This window comes from Helicoverpa armigera, chromosome 10, assembly GCF_030705265.1.
Source record: "Helicoverpa armigera isolate CAAS_96S chromosome 10, ASM3070526v1, whole genome shotgun sequence".
Classification (NCBI taxonomy): domain Eukaryota; kingdom Metazoa; phylum Arthropoda; class Insecta; order Lepidoptera; family Noctuidae; genus Helicoverpa; species Helicoverpa armigera.
In genome coordinates, this window is record NC_087129.1 from 673,821 (window position 1) to 688,457 (window position 14,637).

The following is a 14,637-nucleotide window of genomic DNA, read 5'->3' on the forward strand; positions in this document are numbered from 1 at the left end:
TCTTTTATCGTTTAGTTTCATTGAACAAAAAACCGTTGTATATTTTATTTGGTCTTTTTCCTATTTACTTTAAAGGATCTTCTTAAAATGATACGAGTATCATGTAACCCCATAAAAACTAACTTACATAATAAAAATTACACATAAGCGGTACGTGCTAAATACTTAAATACAATATAATGAACAGAGGTACAACATCGAGCATTCGTTACCTGTTGTAGCCGTGTGAGAAGGACAGTATGGTGCCGGAGTTGGCGGGCTCCTGGCGCAGCGAGGCCAGCACCGTGAACTCGGGCGAGCGACGCAGGAGTTCGGCAGCGCGCTCGAACACCGCGCCCTCCACTTGCAGGGAACGAGATTCTCCTAATACCAAAATTATACGTTGTACACCAACAATATGTATATTTCAAGCTAAAGCATGAATGTTTAAAAAACGTTTGGTAAATCATTATAGAACACCGTGGAAACCACAATACAGATTTTTGGAAAAAAAGTGTTCTCTATTGTAGCAACTCACATCGTTGTGAGAGCCGTTCTGCGTTGAACATAACTTAAACCAGACATGCGATCCTTGAAATTATAATAAGACATTAAAAATACACAGTTGAATTTATTTTCCAAGGTCAAAAAATACTTTTTCATTTTCAAAACTGACTAATCCTATTGCAGTAAAATAAATTCATAAGCAATCAGTTGATAGCTTCGCCTACTTCTACATATTTTAGCCTACACGTGTATTTGTGCCTACTAGTATGTGTAATACACTCATGTATAGTGTAGTAGTGTGTGTACTATCGTGATCTTGGAGTCCTTGAGTGGTAACGATCGCAGCAGGCTGGCAATACGCCAGAACTATTATCTTGATTCACTGATTTCTCCGAAAGATTTCCTTTCTTTATTAGTTTCCAGATAATTCTAGAATATGGAAAAAAGTCGTGGTGGCCTAGTGGGCAAAGAACCAACCTCTCGAGTATGAGGGCGCGGGTTCGATTCCAGGTCAGGCAAGTACCAATGCAACTTTTCTAAGTTTGTATGTACTTTCTAAGTATATCTTAGACACCAATGACTGTGTTTCGGATGGCACGTTAAACTGTAGGTCCCGGCTGTCATTGAACATCCTTGGCAGTCGTTACGGGTAGTCAGAAGCCAGTAAGTCTGACACCAGTCTAACCAAGGGGTATCGGGTTGCCCGGGTAACTGGGTTGAGGAGGTCAGATAGGCAGTCGCTTCTTGTAAAGCACTGGTACTCAGCTGAATCCGGTTAGACTGGAAGCCGACCCCAACACAGTTTGGGAAAAAGGCTCGGAGGATGATGATAATTCTAGAATATGGAATTAATTCTGCCTACCCAAGTAAAATCCTCTAGTATCTTAATTGAATTGTAAGCCGCAATGGACTTCATTTTTAAGATATCGCGTATAAAGTTTTATAATCACAGTAAGGCTATATTACAATGATTATAATAGACTCATCATTTATCATTCACCTCCCTTTCCCAATTTCTAATTTGGGGTTGGCGCAGCATGAAGGACTGCCCCTCAAAATCTTTGGAGTTATTTCTCAACATCACACAAGTTATCTCTTAAATAAACTTCAGTTGAACGAAGTCAAAATGTCCCAAAGCTACTTAAACAGAAAAAATACCTAAATGGAGTTACAACCCCTAACAAATAAGGGCAAACTCAACTACACGTTTTACATCCATAACAAATGAATGGAAAGTGGAGCGCACTAACATGTAACTCGTATGAATCGAAACAGCCGGTTGTAAGCTGTCATGTCGCCCATTCGCCCGGGGCCCAGTCGGCCGGGGCCCGGGGCCCGAGCAACCTGTCACTGCCACGCGGGTGACAGTTTAAAACCAAGCATGCTATTGTATGTCTGCTTCATATTTGATGGCAGTTTTACAAACATATTTTTCGTGTAACACGCGAGATATGATTTTTCTTTTGTTCGAAAATGATGGGAGCATAAGTTAGTTACACTCCAAGTCATAGGTCTACGGTCCATGCACTTTTATGTTTCATTTCATTCATAAAAATACTAATCTTTCTCTCATCAAACAGTTCTCTGGTAAAATATATAGGTAAAAAAATTTATAGAGGGATCTTAAAATAATGAGCTGAAACTTACGACATAAATTTCAAACCATATATTTGAAAATATCCTCTATATTTCACTTGAATAGAAAAGCACAAGTATAGAACAGCAGGTTTCGATTGCGTCGATTTGTCTAAACTCGACAGTTCGATTGTAAGTTTGTAAAGTCGTTTGTATTCAATGTCTCGATAGTTTGCAAACTAGAAGTACGGCAACTGTCAGATACATTGTAACTAGGTCTAGCTAAGTTTAGTTTATTGCCCTATTTCGCAGAAATATCTGTACATTCAATTGTTATTTATTTTCCTAGTAAATAATGTAGTAGAATTAAATATTAGACAGCACTATTTGGGAAATAATAAAACTGTACAAACATTATAAAAAATAAGTTTCCGCCGGTTTTCTCTACCAGACTAACTATGTTATGTAGTCAGCTAAAGCAATCAATTTGAAATGTTGGGAATCCTATCAAAACTGTTCGACGAAAAAATTAAAAATGATAAAAAAATATCTCTACTCTCATATGTATCTGTGTGACTCAATCTTAATATTCAAAGAAAAGTGAAATTACCACTGACTGAAACTAATAACAAAAGGCATTAAAGACTTCTATAAACTTCTAGAATTCCACGACACGTCATAGAATGTAATAAAATGGATTTAATGCTTTATTGGCGTTTGGCAGAAAATACTTTAGCCAGTTGTGTACAAATGTTTGCCAAACGTGAGATTACTGCGGCGCAGCGGACTCGCAATGCTGCAATGCAGCTGAAACCTGGGACCACTACAAAATACTTTAGATTTCTGCAGAGATAAATTTTGAAGCGGATTTTTATACGCCAAAATACAAAACATAGGTATACCTATTGCAGAAGGAGAAACCTTGACTTCTCACTTATAATATAACACATACAATAAACTCTAATAGAAGCTTAACCAAGGTCCTTTGAAGTAAATCAATTCAATAAAAAACCTCTTCTCAATAAACCCTCAAATCAATTCATAGGAATGTGTCAGCAGAATCACAGCGAGAAATGAAGTGCGCAACCGAGATTTAAATCACAGAGGGGAACGAGATGACGAAATAATATCTCGCAAGAGTGACGTGATGCCCCCCGCGGCGACACGCGAGGGGTGGCACGCGACTCGCGACCACCGCCGCCCCACAATACATTTCACGGTACCAAATCAGAATTCAAACTAATAAATCTGTCATTCACTATATCCGTACTAAATAAACGATCCCAGAACAAATGACGCGTGTTTACTATCACGATTTATTCCGGTTGTAACTCGAGACGATCCAAGTTAACGTTAAGACGAATTCCTTCAATTATTCTTCATTTTTTATTCGCGTACCGTGGCCTTTCGTGTCGTGCACGTGTTCCGACGTCACCAGTCACGTGACCGCCCGTCACGAAGATGTCAACCCTCGGGGGACACGGGGGAGTTATTAACAACCATTCTTTTATTTGTGCCTAAACCGTGAGGAAAACCCTGGCTGTTAATCAACACCCTTCGCCAACGAAAACGATGCGCAGTTTATTCAAACCAAACTTTACACTTTTATTTAAACGTCCCCTTCAGCTGAATTGAAAAGGTATTTGAAATCATGAATACAATAGAATATTCAATTGGAACTCGGCGAGTCTATCTCCGGAGAGAAACGAGAAAGTTTTGCGAAGTTCCAGCAACCCCCGGAGAGTTCGATGACTCCGCCTCGCAGACACACCTACGTATTGATAAAGCCGCGCTCTCACTGACCGACAACTGTCTGTAATATATTATGTTGTCCAAGTGAAAGGCAACTCAATTGTCTGACTCCCCAAATATCAAAAAGTCATTAGGCTGAGGATGCACATGTTTTCCATAACACCAATTTTAGGGAGATCGAACACCAATATAGGGAGATCGCTTTTCTTCACTTGAAGAAAAGGAATGCGATTTGAGTCCCAGAGTTTTCACAGAAAATATTAACAAAAATGGATACAACATTAGTGCCAAAATACAACTTTTGCCAAAATCTATCAAGTAATAATTGAATTTCGGACGTTAGTAAACATATTGTTTTATTTGTCCTGTGTTATTATGTCAGATTGAAGAAAAACAATTGAGGGTGAAAGTTGTTAGAACTCTGAGCAAACTATTACGTCATGCTATTGAAGATGACACCAACTTCATAATAACTAAGTGGATTGAATTCATTATCTCACAGACTTGATACTTGATACCATAACAAGGATTAGATTTACGAGAGTAGAATAGAACGTTGATTTACAAATTCTTACGTATAAGTAAAGTAAGTAAGCAAGAGACATTTAATATCCCAAATTTTGATCTTGGCCACACAAATACTTTTTCCAAATTAAAGAATAAAAGTACCTTTGTAAAATGATCCTAATTTTGTCTCAATTTTATATGGAGTCTGGGCAAAATATCTTCTTCTATACTTCGTTATTTGTTCTATCTAATCATCACACAAGTAACTTTAATAGTAACAAAAACAAACAGAAAAGTAACTAGGTAACAGTTATGTTATACTATTTATTTATAGCTCTATTTAAACAGTCTGAACAACAGCCATTTGAAAATAACTGTTGTTTACGTATTTTCGTCGTGTAAAGCAATTTTCTTAATTGCTATATTTCCCATACATATTTCTACGTCACTCGTAAGGGTTGCTACAAGTTGGACAAAGTACTAAAATATTGATCCTTTCCTGAGGGGAGGAATATGATAAATGAGCTTCTGAACCTTGTTATTTTATTATTTATGCTACTCTTGAATAACAGCCTGAAAATACAAGGCCAAGATATGAAGAGTCCTATACAAACAGAATGAGAAAACATATGTTCCAGTGCAGATCATTTTCCATGAAAATTATGAATAATGCATCGAGTCTCTTTGACGTTAGGACTCCCCTCGCCTCAATTATTATTTAATATCAATTAGCTCGCAGCCCAGTCAGTGGATAGTTGAAAAATCAACCAATATAGCTAGACCTGTGGAGTTCTTTGGCCAAAACTTCTCCAAACCCCAATAAGAGGTCTTTATAAATTGGTGAGCAACCCTACGTCGGCTTACCGAGGGGTAAGCGAATCTTCCGAACAGTTTCATATTTCATTTGTTTGTTGCTGAAATAACATAAGGGGAAGATACGGTGTATTGCAAAGGTTTTATTATTCTCGTTGCTTTCTTAAAATGTTTGCAAAACAATAGAATTTGTGAAGAAGTGTTTTTTTATTGCTTACTGCTATTTTTATGGGGCAGGTAGTAATGTAAGCTGTGTTAAATTGATATATGAGAACACTTCAGTCGCCGTACACTATAAAGTTTCACGGGTTTATGGACATTGGATAAGGGAAGCTTTCCACAAATCAGTAATTTTCCTGGACGTTATTATTCCCCAACAACCCACTTTAGGAATACTCGTAAAATTATGCGAGAAATAATAATACCTAATGCTACCGTTACTCTAGTAGTGTTTAGGATTATTACTTAAGTAATTTAATTCCAGGTGTGAATAACGGTCTTAATTTGCAAATACAAGAACTAATTACTCAGGTGTGTTAGCATATTACGTCACTACATACAAACTACACAATAGTTTCATGAAATGCCTAACTTAATTGCGCCTCCAGGTAACTAGGTAAGATTTCGTTTCACTAAAACCTAATTTAATTTAAACCAAACATAATTTTTAGAGAAGTACCGTTTCGCTTATTCTGTGATTGCATCTAGCACGTTAATTCCCAATATTGACAAACAATATTTATTATGTCCTACACATTCGGATTTAATTGTAATCGTCCCCGCACCGCGTGGGTGACGCGCAAACATAGAGTGCGCTTTGTGTAAACACTCATTGTACCCGCAATGGATACATACGTTTATTGCAAGTCGTTTGTCACAGACACGTGCCGATCTGTCTGGTGGCTGGATAAACAGACATTTTAATTACTTCTTTTCTCATATTATAAAATGCAACATGGGATAAGTGCGAGCCTATATGTAGGTTTAATTAGCCAGAGTTCGTGGTTTCTTCAATATAATTAATTTAATTCCAATTCGATCCGAAATCAAAGTATGCACCTATGTATTTGAGATATTAGTACTAAGTACTGATAAAATATACAAAGTTAAACTATTTACATAAACTAAAAAACCAACCCCAAACTTTGTATAAACTAAAAAATCTGTCAGCTGCGTTTGCTGAGTTTAGGATGGTGTTCCAAATGTAGTGTAAACAATACCTAAATTACAATGTACACATTAATATTATAAAACATTAATCCTGAAGATCATTTACGTGTTCATCGAAGTCATTCAAATAAAATACCGCAATTTAACTTTAAATTCTCCTTTTCCAGGCTTCATCACACCTTTTTCATTCACAGAAAGTTTTTAAAAGAAAACATTTTGAAGTGGTAAATTATACACCACACATTTAAACGGGCGTGTTGAAATGTAGCTAATTTTGTTTTTTCTTTGGTTTGTGGTGAAAATTCTCCGCCGATGTGGTATTTAGTTCCGCGCGAAACTTGTTAGAGAGAATTACTAAATAGGTAAACTAGCACGCAAACTTAAGGTTGATTTACTAACTTGATTTATCTACATTTGATATCTTAAATGGTCTATTTACTGCTTTATATATGTATAGTTGAGTTTACTGTATTATGTAGCACAGTTAGTAACAAAATCGTAACGTTTCGTTTCTAGGAAATCCAATGAAATAGCAATAAAATAAAGCTTGAAACAACTGCGTAGCAGGCTATGTAGTTCGTTTTATTATAACAACGGTATAAAACCCCTATTTGTTGGTAACTTTTATCAGGAAGTATTACAAATGCGTTCTATTTTCGACCTATATGTATAAAATGCCCTATTAAACTTAGGGAAAATGGTGTCCCAGCTAATATTTTAATAAATTAAGCACGCATTTTCACATGATTAAGCTTCAAACGGCGCGCGTCCAGTTCGCTGAGCCAGTAAAGATCAATGCACACCGGCGCGTGCCACATCATAGCGTTATATAATAAAATATAATAAACTTAATAACCCAAATAATTTGTACATTTATTGTTACACACTGTCGACGGTTTTTTTAAAAACAGTTTTTACATGTTGTTAGTTGGTGGTCCGTGGTAGCTTTGCTTGCGTTTTGTAACTTTTCATTTAGTAAAATAGTTACTTTAAACTTTTGGGTTCAAACAAGCCAATTCTCCCCAAAGGACGAAACAAGAGGGCAAGAGTAGGAACACCAACATTTCTTCGGTAATATGTATTAAGACAACTTCTTTTTAGAAGAGTCCAGCTTATCAAATATTCTTTCATCAAGCTGTTACAAATCTAACCTGTAGATTGTTTCAGAAGCAAGAACACATTTGCACAAAAAGACTATTTATTTGGCTAAGAAACAATTTCTCAACCTCCTTAGTTATAGCCATTAGATCAACACGGATATGAATAGCTTAATAAGTAACAGATAATTACTTCTCCTCATTTATTTATCAAACGGAATAACAAATAGATCCACAGAGATAATCCGCCGAGCTTTCAGCGATTATTCACGTAGTATCTGTCCTTGACGTGTCGACATAACTGATGCATATCATTCATAGTCTGTTCCTGGCTGCTGTCTACCACACACCTCGGGAAGCGTATTGTGCGACAAATCTGACGATCATTAGCTGACAGATATGTTGTGGTTTAGAGATCCGTCGTCAATAGAAAAACCCATGACCCTTAGTTTTGGAAGAAAGTAAAAGTAAAGTGGAAGAAAGAAATTTACGAACTTATCAATAGAAAAACTATGAACAAACTAGAAAAGACAAATTAAAAAGTTATAATACATTAAGATTAATCTATTTTTGACCAAGTATGTACATCAAGTGTTATATTCAAAACGAATTGTAAAGTAGGACATCACAACACCATTCGCAATGTTAACATTTACAACTCTATAAGAACACAAAAGAACTATAAAGCTAATTGACTTCAGTCATAATACAACGCCTCCCCAAATGAAGTTACCTCCGCTACTTGAAAAGTGAGACTAAGTGGCACTATAAGTGGCTCACTTACTCACTTAGCTCTTAATTCTAGCTTTCAGCAGTAATAGCCCTTAACTTTTATTAACTCTGTCTTAATTCAGAAATGGCACAGCAACGTGCCTGGATCTTAAATGTGCGAAATATCTTTTTCATAAACAGATTTATCAACTTTATCTTTTGCACAAATATTAACTACAGAATACAACAACATTAACTGATAACATGCTGTATATCCACCACAGACTTATCTATTTTGTCACACTCAGTCAATGAGGCAACGTAATGAATGGTCGGTATTTACAACAATGTCGTTTGGGTCCCTAATCCCGGGCTTTTGGCGTTTGACACTTGAACCAGGAACGAGTCGGCGAGACAATATGACAGACAATATGGCCCCAGGGATCCCACAATTAGGGTGAACACCCTTCGACAATTACGTTCGCGCGTAACCCGCCTAATGGCAAGGATTACGTTTCGCGTAAGTGAAATAGCGTCCGAGCTCATAGGGCTGCCTGTAACACATGACGATCTATTGTGACAAATATTTTAATTGGAAAATTGAGCTTTTTTAAGGGTTGAAAGTTTTAAGGGGTCTTTAAAGTTGATGTTTTATTGGGATATCGTGTCCTTATTGTTCGAGTTATTCGTTTGATATTTAAATGTTATTACGAGAAGATGATTTATCTGTATCATTTCGATTTGTATCATAGTACAAAGAATTGTCTATGTCACAATGTTACAATGTTACGGGATAAACGCTAAGAAGAAGAAGAAGAAGACAATGTTACACCCAATAGTAAGGTACGATTTATATTTTATCCGTTCTTTCTTTTTAAATGTATGCAGTCCGTTTGCGCATGCCAAATTAAAGCTATGTACTTAAGTTTGTTTTAAAAAGTCCCTTCCTAATAATAAATACTCCGTTTGACATCCCTATCAGATACGTGACAGAACTCAGATTTAGAGGTCAGTTAATCACCGGTCGCAGAAGGGAGCCCGGACATCCCCGGACCGCCGGTAACGAGCCGGGAACCCGGTCCGGTCCGAACGCGTTGTCACGTACGGGATCACAATCAATTAACATCATCAATTTTACATGCCCAGAGGACATAATTAATTTTGCTAAATGCTTGAGATATTAAGACAGGGTTTTCCCAATTGGAGGAGTAATTTTACAGGCCTATTCGTAATATGGAAAAATTACCTAATTCGAAAATTTTAATTATTTTCTCTACTTTGCAATCCACTGTGAACTCTACGTATTCTGTTGTACCAACGATTTACTATTACAAAAAGGACAAAAAAAAAACACTCAGCCGCTACTTTTCATATGATGACTATAAAACCCCCTAGTCATTAACTTAACTCACACTTGAAAGGTTCAAAATCCAATTAATTAACAATAAAATTCACACCACATTTCCCGAAATAAAATGATTAAGACATATCAAAAAGTGACTTCACAACAAAGACTTCATAATAACAAATCTATCTACACATCCGAATACATCAATCTCAGAGTTATCTCAAAAGGGGGACGCACAAAGCCTGGCTCCCCTCGCGATAAGTGAAGGAAATAACTTCTATTGTACACTCCCGATATCTCTATTATATTTATATTCATATTTTATACTGCCGATGAACCGATAGGTCTTCCAAGATAGAGTTCACTCAAACTCAAAATCAACTGAAATTCAAACTTACAAAACAGCACTTTTTGAAAGTCAAAAATTTATAAAATTGCCCCCAAAACGCCCAATCTGCACCACTTCCTACGTGTTTTAGCTGGGAAGAAGTGGCGCGACAAACTCCACTATTTACCTATCCTTGTTTTACTTTCACCACACTTTGTTACAACCTTCCAAAATTGATAGAAATTCTCGGAAAAAATAAATAGTCCTGTCAAAGGAACAGTAAAGTAACCCTAGGTTAAAAAGCCCATAACTTCACGTCATATAAATCTTTCTAAAAAGCCATTCACAATACTATGACCTAATTTTCTCTAGAACTCCTTACTTGCATGAAAACAAAACAATAGAATCACACAGCCCACAGACTTCTTATCAAAATGCACTACCCTCATATACCATTGAATACGGTAATCAATTTGAAACCGATACCATACGGCAGTAAGTCGTAGACCGTAAGTAGGTGCATCGAGGCGCACCTCTAGCACTAATGGATGGCTAGAGGGGCGAAATGGAATTGCAAGTGAAATGTATTGCGAGCTGCAGCAAATGTTTGCCGCTATTAAAGCAGTAGTTACGTGAATTTTATGTATGGGCTTGATATATGTGAGCTGTATTGGTGTATTTGATGGTAAAGCTGAGTGTAGACTTGGTAAATTACTTTGAAAGGTCTCAGTTGAGTTCCCGAAGGGCTCTTACTTGCTAATAAAATGATTCTAAAGCTGGATTATTTTTTTTTAATTAAAACATAACAACGAGATTTTTTTAAGATGTTTCAGATAAGAATAAGGTTGAGATCCTCGCCCGGTCGTCAGTTTTGTTTGTACATTTGCAGAACAGTTTCTAGTACCTACCTACAACGCACTTGGCCCTCTTAAGGGCTACACAAATAAGGTCAATGGAAGTCTTTTTTCGGTCCCATTTGACTTTGTTATTTAAATCACATTTATACTTGGATACCTACTATTTTTAAACCCATAGAAAGTTAAATGGCTTTACTCTTTAATATGTTATGTTATGTTTCTATTATCTGAAATGTTAACCTCATATTGTAAAACCACATTGTTCAAGCATATTTTTGATCGCCAACCTAAAATTTAGATTCACGTACAAACACATAATATATTCAGTATCCGTAATAACAGCGTGCGCGATATTTCACCCTGTGGCATACGTGTGTTTGTTTGTTTGTTCCGCAACTTTGTGGAACGGGGACACACTGTTGGTAAAGGTAGGTTTACATTGAAGGCGTACGAGACTAGTGTAAGTTAAATGATGAAGTGTCGAAGTTAGATATATGAATGTGTATTGATTGGAATAGTGTAAGTTCAGCCATTGAGCTTGCCAGAAAATTTACAGAGAGATGATAAAGTCTACGCTTCACTTATAATTATTATAAATTGAACGATTGAAACTTGATTTTGAATCAAGTAGGTATCTCAAAACATGTAGTTTCAAAATTAAAATTATTACAAACTTTTCCATATATTCCCCACTACCGGCGGGTTATGAAACACATCAACTTTGTTAACATAAATATTCATGTAGGAAACTAACTTGCAGCTATAAAAATCTCGCATGTCTGAAATATGCAGAAGCATATCTTTTACCTCGTTTGATTTATTACCGTATTATGATGTCTTGTAAAGCCAAGTTTGTAAGATTAGTACCTTTACCATTAAAATCTTTATGCCATTTTGTTCTTTGGCTCGGTAAAGTGGTTCAAAAGATTGAAATGACATGTAGATATAGTTATAGGAAGAAGACTATCAACAACAGGTAATAAATATGCGATAATCATACAGTATTTGAGTAAACTTATGATAATGTTACCTTGTAACGTATAAGCGGTGCGCTGCGGCTGCATCCCCGGCGCGGCGGTGACGCCGGCGCGCGACGTGTTGTGCAGCGACAGAGCGCCCAGCAAGTCTAGCTCGGTGGCTGGAACAAATAATATTACATTACTTACATTACATATTATATTTAGAAATAAAAAACATATTTATCTCCGTAAACTATGCTAAAACATTTTGTGTCTGAAAACTGCATTTCTGAAGTGCATTTGTCCAAAGTTAGCGACTATAGTGCCTTTACGGTGGCCACATACGGACAAGAAACTACTAATGCACGTTTTCACCAACAATCTCTTAACGTTTCCCTAACTAAATGTCACTTAGAATAAGTACTCCCTCAATAATAAAGGTTATAAGGGATACTTAAACTTTGGTGAAAACTAAATTCGTATTAAGTGTTCCCTAAATGTTCTTAGGGGATCCCTAAATTTAGGTATTTTTTGGTGAAAATTGGCATTAGACATAAAGTAAGTTTCTATATATTTTAGCATATTACACACATTTTGACTTCAGACATTCACACATTTTAACTATTGAAAGTTTCAAACACTGTGTGAATTTTCATTGCTGTTACATCGTAACACATTGCTGAGTCACAGAACTAATATTTTTTAGCAAAAAGACACGTATTCTATTACCAACACGTATGTAATACTCAGAGGTCGTACGAGACGTGTGTTCAATTTGTAACCAACATGTTGCTGAATTCATTTATTTTCATTCTTGGTAACATTGTGAATTTCAATTCCTCCTCCTCCTCCGAGCCTTTTTCCCAAACTATGTTGGGGTCGGCTTCCAGTCTAACCGGATTCAGCTGAGTACCAGTGCTTTACAAGAAGCGACTGCCTTTTTGACCTCCTCAACCCAGTTACCCGGGCAACCCGATACCCCTTGGTTAGACTGGTGTCAGACTTACTGGCTTCTGACTACCCGTAACGACTGCCAATGATGTTCAATGACAGCCGGGACCTACAGTTTAACGTGCCATCCGAAACACAGTCATTGGTGTCTAAGATATACTTAGAAAGTACATACAAACTTAGAAAAGTTGCATTGGTACTTGCCTGACCTGGAATCGAACCCGCGCCCTCATACTTGAGAGGTTGGTTCTTTGCCCACTAGGCCACCACGACTTTTTGTGAATTTCAATTCAATATACTCGAAATGTAGGTACACTAAAATATGTCCTTTTTACGAAGGCACGTAAAGTTGTGGGTCCCGACTGTCAATTGACAGTTTTTACAAGTAGTTAGAAGCCAGAATGTCTGACTGTCTTATCAAAGGGGATTCGGGTTGGCCCCGTAACTGAGTTGAAGAGTCCAGATAGGCAGTTGCTCCATGTAAAACACTGGTACTCAGTTGCATCCATTTAGACTCTGGGCCGACCCCAAAATAGTTACGAAAAAATATCAAATTAATATACCTACAGAAAGTTTCTTATTCAGAAAAATCGTAGGGCTTTCTGAGTCTAATTCTCAAATCCAAGCAAAGTCGTGGGTAGTAGCTACGTCATAAATCTCCCCTCTGACGGACGCGGAACCGACAGTAATAAAATCTATATTACGGCAGATGATAGATCAGGATTATACGTTATTGTTTTATATATAAACTGGTATTTACGACCTATAATAAAGTCAACTGGCCTACATTTGTGACATCAATGGGAATCCGGCGAATATTCAGTGTATCGATCTGTGTGACGAGGCCTTTATACTGTCAAAATAATAGTCCGATATCGATGACGGAAGTTTTATACATCATTCATGAGAATTATTAAAAATACTTCATCAAAATATATCGGTATTTTTAAACTGATATTGGTCATGAATTTTGATATAAGAAGAAATAAATGAAATGAAGTTTATTTTTTCTTTCTTCTAAAAGAAAAATAGCGTAAACAGTTTTTATCATTTATTTATTTCGCAACTTTACAATGAGTACACAATAAAAACTTCCAAGCAAACAAATGCTTCTTTCTTCCTTTCAAGAACCTTCAGTGCTAGACTGATTATTCAGTCCAAAATATATACATTTAACTATAATACATTTGTACTTATACCCATACTTAGTAAGCAGAATTCGGTAGCTCAGGTATTCCGGAGTGCCATCTATCACTTGTGACCCGGTCACGTAGCGCTACGGAGTGTAGCGCTACAACTCGGCTACGTAGCACCGAGTACATTGCTACGCCGCGCCGACTATGTTACGAGTTGAGATGTGAATGTTATAAAATGTTATCAAGTTTTATATGTTAGTGTTATGTAACATTGTAAGGGTATTCTGCTGGGCCACAGAACTGCAACAATGTATCCTTATTCATTGGGGTGAATGGCCTTTTTAACGCTAAAATGTAGAGGTAGGGCAATAACTTTGAAGTGGGCAAAAATATATATTTTACCTCTCGTCTGCCTGTCCGGAAAGTTGCAATTTTTATTTGAATCATTATGACTTTTGCGGTTAACGTCTCGAATAAGTCAGATAAAATATGCAGGAAATTAAGATATTTTACCATCAGATTCAATTCATCAAATCAAGCATAGGTTTCAACCACTCTCTACTCTGTGCAATACATAAACCCTACGAATAAAATATGAACAACAATTGCCACTCAATCTCAGATCTGGAATCTGTCAAGCGCGTGTCACAAGAGCTTATAGACACGCGTGTCTGTGTGCAGTTCACACTCGTCAAGTGCACCACTTATCCTCTTGTGGGGTTGATATGTAAGTGGTTCGTGTAAATAGGTGAATGTTAATTAGAATGAGCAATTGATAATTATTTTAATTTGATTTACGTATTTAGAGCAAACCATTAATTACAACTAGCGCTAGGATGAAATTATTCTTTCGTAGGGTTTTAGCATTCTTTCCCTATAAAATTTGTAAATAGACCTACAGCGTCTTTTCTTTTTCTCTCTAAAATAATTTTAGTAGTAGGAATAAA

At 36.6% G+C, this 14,637-nt stretch overlaps 1 protein-coding gene across 5 annotated transcripts in view; it reads right to left on the minus strand.

The window, feature by feature from the left end:
- Positions 1-14,637, minus strand: part of LOC110375192 (protein kinase C-binding protein NELL1) — a 45,863-nt gene that overhangs the window by 9,265 nt on the left and 21,961 nt on the right. For all 5 annotated transcript variants that reach the window (XM_064036597.1, XM_064036600.1, XM_064036599.1 and 2 more), the window contains exons 2-3: positions 11,675-11,782; positions 213-363 (exon numbers count right to left, since the gene is read on the minus strand). In XM_064036597.1, the coding sequence (XP_063892667.1) occupies positions 213-363; positions 11,675-11,782 (259 nt within the window). The remainder of the gene's footprint in view (positions 1-212; positions 364-11,674; positions 11,783-14,637) is intronic.